At 34.6% G+C, this 9,779-nt stretch overlaps 1 protein-coding gene across 1 annotated transcript; it reads right to left on the bottom strand.

Moving 5' to 3' along the window:
• Nucleotides 1-335: 335 nt before the first annotated feature.
• On the bottom strand, nucleotides 336-5,099 carry LOC114534828 (ficolin-2-like). The gene is made up of 4 exons (XM_028556300.1): nucleotides 5,013-5,099; nucleotides 4,615-4,639; nucleotides 3,294-3,671; nucleotides 336-610 (listed from the first exon to the last, which is right to left on the bottom strand). Exons 3-4 carry the CDS (start codon nucleotides 3,571-3,573, stop codon nucleotides 336-338), a joined length of 555 nt encoding a protein of 184 aa, XP_028412101.1. The 5' UTR covers nucleotides 3,574-3,671; nucleotides 4,615-4,639; nucleotides 5,013-5,099.
• Between the last annotated feature and the right edge of the window lie 4,680 nt (nucleotides 5,100-9,779).

Here is a 9,779-nt window from a genome sequence, read left to right as displayed (position 1 = left end):
GAAAGGCTTCATGATCCACCATCTTGGCTTCAAATTCTTCGCAGAGCTCGCGTTCCATTGTTATTTGAATTCACTAGCGAGGGCACTAATTCCGCTGGACATTTATTATAGACATGAGTATTCCCAGAACATGGCTGAGTCCGAAGTTATTGAAATCCTACGTCATGGACATTGTCATGGAGTCATGGACGTTGGACGTTCAATAGTCTATATAAGCGCCATGGTCAGGGGTGTTTTGCGCATGCGCGACATTTAAAACATCAGGTATCGCCTCATTTGGATAATGTTCCTCCAAAAAATCGCTGGTTCCCCATGCAAGATCACGGATCCGTAATTTATTTTTTAATTCTAAATTCACGTGGCCTTATTTTCATCAAAGTTGATTTCAGTGAATAATGATATCCTTTCCAATGTTTCCAGTTGACTCCATCAGCAAACGATGTTTGTGCGCCATCATGATACAAACCATTCAAATTGGAATGATGACAATCACGATACCACCAGGCTCCTTTGAATGACACTGCACAGTTACCACCCCAAATATCATTGTCAGAATCTTTGGTGGTGAAAGCCATACCGTTATGATATGATAACGAGTCTCCTGCTGTACCTTAATGTAAAAGTATTATATTAATACCTCGTATGACATACGAGCAAAAAATTATGAGTCGTTAACTATTTTGCTACAAAAACATCGTTATATTAACAATGAGAGGGATTCATTTTAATTAATTAATATTAACAATGTAAGTGTTGACTTTAGCAATTAAATTATGGATTTTCAAGAGCGGAACACCGTGAGGTTGTTGTTCACAAAATATCGGAAATTGCAAAAAATAGAAAGAAATGCGAATATTTTATATTAGATGATGTATATGCAGGCCAAAACGATACAAATTGTGGATTATTCTCAGCAACTGCATTGATCGAAAAAAGTGAGACAAAAATGTTGAGAAAGTTTGTAAATGGCATGAAGACGTAACTATATTTATTTTCTATCACTTTTGAAACATGGAAAAGTTCACAGTTCACACTAAAAAAATAGTGGAATTCTTTGTGGCATTGTTACGTGAACTCGTCTGTATTGACTAATATGTTTATAATTTTTTGAAGAACTATAAAAAGATTTTATTACGAGTGAATCTAAAATTGGTTATCGTTGAGACGAAAAGAGCAATGGGAATGCACCACTTATACATAATAGACCAACTTAATTAATTATGATCTAGGCAACAAGAAGAAAATAAATAACCACAGCTAAAAATAACATACTGAAAGTAGATAATTACCAAGTTTTGCATCCAAAAGTCAATAAACGAAGTAGGCCATTTTTGTAAACGTTTGTTTTAACTCCCGGCCAAAATACAAAAATATACAAATTTTCCTACTACCCTTGGCCATATTTTCTGTACTTTACAATATTTCGCACGCAAACTTGGCAATTTTAATATTTTTTATTATTTTTTAGTAATTTTAGGACTAATTTCCTTTTCCATTACTATCCGTAGTTATGATAACTGCAATGATATTGAGTTAGAATCATCGAGCTCAAAGGAAATATCAGCCTATTTAGACAATATGTTTGCAGAGACTCTGTATTGAAGTTGTCCCGTAATGAAATAATAGGGGCAAATCATAAAATTTTACCCTTTAATACCGACAGAAATCTATCTTCAAGAAAAATAAGTCAGAACTTCTACACCCATGTAAGAAGGACTGTTTTAAAATTATCCTGTCTACATTCTTAGCATTTACAGCAAGTCGTGATAGCGGATGTATATATATATATATATATATATATATATATATATATATATATATATATATATATATATATATATATATATATATATATATATATATATATATATATATAAATAATATATATATATATATATATATATATATATAATATATATATATATATATATATATATATATATATGTTTACTTGGAGTTGTATCTGGTTTAAAACAATTTATTAAAAAGATTCTAGATTAAAAAGTACTAAATTTTCGGTAGCTAACTGCTACCTTCATCAGAGTTCTAATGTTCAAGCAGTATAGACAGACTATTATATAGTGTCACTATCCTTGCATGATTGAATAATTGGTATGTAAATTTGAGGAAAATGTTTATGCTCATTCACTGATCTTTTGTCCAAAACCGAGTGCATGCAATGACTCAAGGAAGAGTCTTTTGTTTGTGTTATGCACTTTCTTTTCCAAAATCCTAGCATTCTCCATTGACACTTCATGACCGGTACTTTCTGCATGGTCTTTAATCGCTGACTTAATCTCTCGTCGTACGCCAGGTTTATGCTCAGCCCATCTCGATTTCCATGATCTTTTACTCTCGCCGATATAAGTGAATTGACAATCTGGACATTCAAACTTATATACAATGCCTTTTATTTCAGAATCTAATTGTTTATCTTTAGGTTTCCCAAGTATATCACCCAAATTTTGCATAGGTTTATATGCCACTTGTTTCACAAGCATCCCATATGTAAGAGGGGTATCCGAACAAATCAAACGAGTCCTACACACCGCTGGCGTACGTACGGCATATAAACCTATGCAAAATTTGGGTGATATACTTGGGAAACCTAAAGATAAACAATTAGATTCTGAAATAAAAGGCATTGTATATAAGTTTGAATGTCCAGATTGTCAATTCACTTATATCGGCGAGAGTAAAAGATCATGGAAATCGAGATGGGCTGAGCATAAACCTGGCGTACGACGAGAGATTAAGTCAGCGATTAAAGACCATGCAGAAAGTACCGGTCATGAAGTGTCAATGGAGAATGCTAGGATTTTGGAAAAGAAAGTGCATAACACAAACAAAAGACTCTTCCTTGAGTCATTGCATGCACTCGGTTTTGGACAAAAGATCAGTGAATGAGCATAAACATTTTCCTCAAATTTACATACCAATTATTCAATCATGCAAGGATAGTGACACTATATAATAGTCTGTCTATACTGCTTGAACATTAGAACTCTGATGAAGGTAGCAGTTAGCTACCGAAAATTTAGTACTTTTTAATCTAGAATCTTTTTAATAAATTGTTTTAAACCAGATACAACTCCAAGTAAACATGTTTTCAACTGGTTGCCTAAACAGCATATATATATATATATATATATATATATATATATATATATATATATATATATATATATATATATATATATATATATATCCTTCATTGTATGAAGTAACATTTATAGTATTTTTTGGATAAATTTATATTTAATACTATAAGATTGATAGTTAATAATTCTAACCTTCAAATGCTCCAATAACCAAACGAAACTTTTTGATTTCGCTGTCGACTGTGAAAGAATCATAATGAGCGCATCTGGTGTTTCCAGATGTATCTTCCATGTCGATACGAAGTTCATTTTCTAAAATATTTGTCATCCTGTGTATTTTGTCAAGACCAAGCCAATATTCTCCGCTCAAGTTACCAAAACCTTGTTTGTAATCTTGCCATCCTCGGTAGAAGTCAACACTTCCATCAAGACGACGTTGAAATACAGTCCATCCTCCACCTGATGTTGTCATATCACAAAACACTTTGAAACTTCCCTTTCCATCAGGATTAATTTCATAAATTCCACTTTGGTTGTTTCCCTCTCCATACAAATCAGCGCAGTGGAGACCTGGAAAACAGTTTATGTTAGCACTGAAGGTTGCATCGTTATGAAACCAGGGCCGACCACATGACTGTCCTCATAGGGAGATAGCAAATCCAAAAGAGAGAAACAAATAACATTCGAAAATATCGTATATATTATTATATACAGAAGCGCCAGATATGAGCAATTTCATTGGTTGGCTACTAGACAGATATTAGTTCATATCTGTCTAGTAGAGAAAGTAAACAAAATGGCGGAAAGATTTGGGGAGTTGAGTGAAATAGAAATCCAAGCCTAGTTGATAATAGCAGACCAAAATGCACCGAAAGGGCGACAAAGTTTGTGTATATAATAAAACAGTTCATATACGACTCGAGTTCGCAGAATAACTGTTAAATAGTATATCCTATCAACAGAGATTTAATCCTCCCTCGTGCTTATCATTTTGAGGGAGAATTTCCTTAATTGTGGAAGCCTTGCAAGTAAGAAACCGTATTTTCAGACGCATTTCTTTTCGCTCAAGAGAACATGCAATTATTTCGCTGATAAATTATTTTGCTGAAAATATGAAAATCCGCTCTAATTCGCAACATGTGATATAGAATGAAATTGGAAAATAAAGTGTGGAGAAATTGATTCATCTAGAAGAAGAGGGAAAAGATAGGGAAATCGGCGAGTGTTGGAAATGGTATTTAGGTTGCACATGTACCTGAGCTCTGAAAATGATCATTTCCGAAGAGCAAGAGCAACCAAGTATGAATATCTTCAACATGCATCTTCCTAAGCCTCTGTTCAGTGTCTCTAGTATTTGTTTTGGGCATGCTGAACAGTGATGCTGGCACACAGCAGCATTTAAAGATTTGGATTTACGTCGAAAACAGGGTATTTTTTAGGGGGTAGGTTCATTATCTATTATAAAGTTACTATAAGCATATGGAAAAGTTTTTCCAACGCCTGTCAAGAATACCTGTGATACAGCTTGCACGAAAATCCTGCAAAGAAAAAAAAGAATTTTTCTCATATTATATGCTCGTAAAGAATCTAATAAACTTTTAGATTCTAGTCTCATCACTCTCAAGACGCAGTATCAATTAGGGGGAGAGGAGTGAAATATTCATATATTAATGTTCACTAACCGTAAGAACAATTAATTTGTTAAACATGAACAACATGGAACACAAATATATTAATATACCCCCCAACTTATCGTGCTACAACGGCACTGAATTGATGCAAGGATGTGAATGCTTTAATTTGCCCTTCCTTACTCGTGCTGATGAAAAGTGGATGAGTTTTTCTTCAGCAAAAAGAGAAATAATTATCCAAATGAACAACAAGAGAATTCCACTCATATCGAACTCGCACCTTTTCAGGTTGAACCAGATAAATATGATCAAAAGCTGGGTTTAACTGCAATATTTTGTCAGATGTGTTGTAAACCAGGTTATGTAACATTTCACAATTCGGTTCTTCATGGAAGTCAAATGTTTTATTGTAGTTGATTGATCTACAGCATGGTTCCTTCACACATTCAACTACGCAATTAATCCATGTCGAGGCATGCTGTGTCTTCAATATTCTTGCGTCTAGCCTGTATCCTGGAAGAGAAAACGTTGCATGTTTGTATGTTCAACCTCATTCAATAAATATTAAGAGACAACAAAAATCGGCAAATTAAATTTGAGTAACAAATTTTTACTCTTGTTCCTCTTTTCTGCATTTTTTTTCTCAATTAGGTAAAAACACAAAATTTTCATTGAGCCATAAATGACGCTTTGTAGTCGAAGTATTTCAATCATCTGTTGATTCACCGGATCAAGAGTCAACCTAATAAAAAATTTCCCCAATTATGTCGTCGTGCTTACCTTCAAGTGTGGAATTAAAACAAAAAACCAAACCTTCACTAGAGTGGATATGTTGAATGGCTACCCAAAGAATGCTTCCAGCGACGTGAAAACGAAGATCAAGAAACATATCTTTAGTTTCAAGTGACTTTGACGAAATGTCATCCTGTAACAAGAAAAGTATATATTAAATTATTTTGCTCGAAATGGATTATTAGTTTGGCAATATGGAGTGCCAAATATTTCTTGAACTGCATAAGGGATTTTCAAGCAATCACTGAATTCGTTATTTTAAATCAAGAAAGTTCCTGTACATTTTTTTATCTATTGCATCCTGTAAGGGCCATGTCACACGGGGCAATTTTTCTTGCAACTTGCAAAGCAATTCTACTTTTGAGAGATGTAAATTTAGCAACTACGAAACTTTCTAATAACTGTGGTTTCTTACATTTTGAATACTCTGTATTAATTTACATCTCTTAGAAGTAGGATTGCATTGCAAGTTGCATGAAAAATTGCACCATGTAACAGGGCCTTAATTAAAGAAGGGTGTTTTGTTTGCACGCATGTGGTCTTGCAGTATTCTACATATTGCTTTGTTATATTTTTAGTGAACGAACAGCGTGACTGCATGGCTTGGTATATGATATCTACTGCGACACAAAAAGCGGAAGAAACTCATAACTAAGCGATTTCACTCAGCACTGGCGTTCATCATCACAAACATATTAATAATGGACCCTTGAATGAGTGATTGTCAATGCAGACGGTAAGTCTCAGTAGGGAAATATAGTTGTCAATGGAAAGGGATGTGGCTGTACGTAAGTGAAATGAATTGATACTATAATACTAGTTTTATCTCTCCAAGTTTTTGTAAAATATCGACGCGAAAAAAAATTGACAATCTGCAACAAATTGTCCTAAAAGATCTTTAATCCCTAATCTGTTAGACGAGATAATCCCACGATTATCTCATAGGTTTTTGACACGAATGTTTACCCATGCTTGTGTTTTGAATCATAATGTGTGGCGATGATTAATCTCTTAGATATTTGATTACATTTTCCGCAATATTAATTGTATATGAATTTATTACTTTTTTATGCTTCACGTCGCAAACTAATAATAAACTAATAAATTGCCGGAAAAATCCGAAATTAAACTAAATAGCTAATTACAAAAAACATTCAAATATATAAAATGTAAGCGACCTAAATATCATTTTTTTTAAATGATTCAGAACACTTCGGCGTGTCCTCAATCTTAGGCAAAGGGATCTCAGCGAGATTTGTGATTCAGTTGCATCCATAAAAGATTATGATGCATGGTAGTTTGGAAAATCAGCCGCGGTGCTATAGTATAGCCGGGCTGTAGAGCAAAGAGAAGACGTTATAATAAATATTAATATTGGGGGTTTTATACTTATAACTGAAAACGATGGCTATCAATGGATTGGTTTAAAAGATCCCTCAAAGATTTAAAACTATAACTGGATGCACGGTTAGTGTGCACTAACCCCACCTGTCTAGGGTCGCCAACGCTTAACTTTAAGTTGTAATAATACCGAAGTGCTTATATGCAACCGATCTGATGTCCAATGTTTATGATTTCTAGTACGTAATAACAAAAACAATTTACTATTTGTCGATTTCATCGAACTTTAAATATCTTGGACGGTGAATTGCATTTCTTTTTTAAATCATTTTGTGCCATTATCATGCACTGAGAAGCCGTTGAGTAGGTAAATGAGGAAAAATGAAACAGCATAAAGTTTTCTTTAACAAAATGTAATGTGCCTTTCTCACATTTAGACAACACCTGCTCCCTTAGGAAGTTCAAAAAAATTTCTCACTTTCGGCAATTGTTTCTAGAAAATCACAAAAATGCTTACAAACTTACCAAGCGAATGTTGTTGTCTTTAATTCAAAACCAAATCGCTTGTATAACGTCTTGTTGAAAATAATTAAGGACTGGGAGAAAAAGGTAGATATATACCATCAATAATTGATGATTGTCTAAGTCGTTTGCATGTTATTGCTATTATAATTTGCAGGTGATTTCAATTTGGTTCATTATTTCTAAAATGCGCGTTAATTTAGGTTTATGAAAAAGTTGAAGTTGAGCACGCAATATATTAAAGCAAGGAAAGCCTGAATCCTGATCGCATTATTTTGTTGACTTCAGACCAATTTTCCATGTAACGGTTGTTCTGCATTTTTGTTCTTGACCTATATAACAATAGGATGGATTAAAGATAAATTTCTTCGTTACCAATGAAGGCCTATTAAAGTTTGTGCACTTATAGGCGTACGGGGTCTACTTTTTAGGGGTGGCAGTTAATATTTTGCCCACTGAAAATTCCCAACTTTCAAACAGCTTTCCTCCCCGTCCCGTTAATTTTTTTTTGGAGAGGGGCAGCTACCCCCCCACCGCCCAGTACGCCTATGTTCGTGCACTACATGTGATTATTACGAGCCATTTATTATTAGGTCTCCGTGACATACGCTTGGAGTTCCTACAATACAACTATATTATTATGCCAAAAATACGGCAAAAAGAATTACTTTTTTACGTTTCGACTTAAAGAACTTCCTCTATTCAACAAATTTAGCATATAAAAAATAGAAAAATACCTTCTATCCTATCCTATGCTATTCATTGCATTTCATGTCGTTTTCGACTGTTAATTGTTACTGCAAGAATGCTGGGAGTTGCATTTTCAAATTCGAGACACGATGATTACCAAAGTTTTAGTTCCGTCCGCAGTCTTGGAGTTATCAGGTGCAAGTTGATAATAGATTTACGGTATTCATCAAAAACCACGACAGTTTTGATTCAAATATTGATTCTCAAGATGTCTTGTCTGATCGGAATTTGTATTTCATTCGCAGATGTGTCGCGGATATGAAGTAAACAACATTCGTTGCATGACGCGCGTTAAACGAAGTGAGGCAGGTAAAATGGGGCGCAATGAAAAAACGTTGAGTCAAAAAAGATCAGGGGCCGGTTGTATAAAAACGTAGTTAACTAAATTCACTTTTAACTATAGTTAGTGACGGAATTGACCAATCAGAGTTATGTACTTCTGAGTTAACTACGATTTAACCACGCAAAATGTAGTTAAGACTTTTATACAACCGGCCCCAGAGATTTTGAAATATGGATGATGTTTCATGTGTGAGGATCATTGTGCCCGCAATTTGCTCACAACACAACTTGGTAAAGTGAGAAAGAATGTGGAAATAGAGCCTCATCTGCGGCCATCATAGGACCTGAAGCGAGATTGGACATAATTATAATGGCGGAGGAATTTTGGTTACGTGGAGCTACTGCATTTTTTGGCGTAAGAGTGTAACTCCAAACGTACCCAAGGCCGGACAACCCAGACGATATTCAGGGAAAACGAGAACGAAAGGAAGAGAAACAGAGAGATATCACGAAGATATGCAGTTGTCATAGCGTGGTTGAAAACCAGAATCCTCCTCATTTGAGATCTTAAGATCGGTACACCAGATCACCTATAAATCAAGACAAGATCACCTTTTTATAGAAAAGAACTTGAAGTGGTGGACGATTTTGGACTAGACGTTAAGGTTGCTGGGGTTTTTTAGATTTTTAGATTTTAGTTTGAGTAAAGTATTTTTTTACATTAGGCAAAATAGCATTTTAGGGGAGTTTTAGCTAAATTAGAAGAATTTTAAATTTTGTATTTTGCCTGGATTTTATACCGTGTATAAAAAAACCTTTTCCAGCAGACAATTTAGCGAAATATAAGAGAAAACACACTCCGAAAATAAACATCTTTTAAACCCAATATATGAGTTGTTAAAAACAAGACACAATATTCAAGGTGATATTTCGACTCTATCTCAAAGTCATTGTCAAACCTGACGTGGTCTTTTAATGAGATTTTAAAGTGTATGAATCCAATTTTTATGGTATAATTTAGTGAAAACTTCCTTGCTCTGGTATTGGAATATAATTTTCACGTTCTTAACCTCTGAAACAGAGGATTGTCGCCTTTGTCCGGGGTGACCCGAGGCTCCTACGTCCTTGGGACTTGGCATATTCAATAGCGTATACTTACAAACACAGTTTTCTTGACGGGTTGGCTAAGAAAACGATGTTTTAATCGCAAGCCGAAGCGAAGTCTATAAAAAGGCGTGCTGATGGTGAGAAACGGTTTGAGCACTGACCTACGAAATGAAGCGTTCAATTTCACGTGATTCCGCCATGACGTAACTATGACGTAAATATGACGTAAATATGACGAAATGGATCATTTTAG

Source organism: Dendronephthya gigantea, unplaced genomic scaffold, assembly GCF_004324835.1.
Source record: "Dendronephthya gigantea isolate DGI-Jeju-01 unplaced genomic scaffold, DenGig_1.0 000107F, whole genome shotgun sequence".
In the NCBI taxonomy this organism is placed as follows: domain Eukaryota; kingdom Metazoa; phylum Cnidaria; class Anthozoa; order Malacalcyonacea; family Nephtheidae; genus Dendronephthya; species Dendronephthya gigantea.
This window is presented reverse-complemented; position numbering and strand designations above follow the sequence as displayed.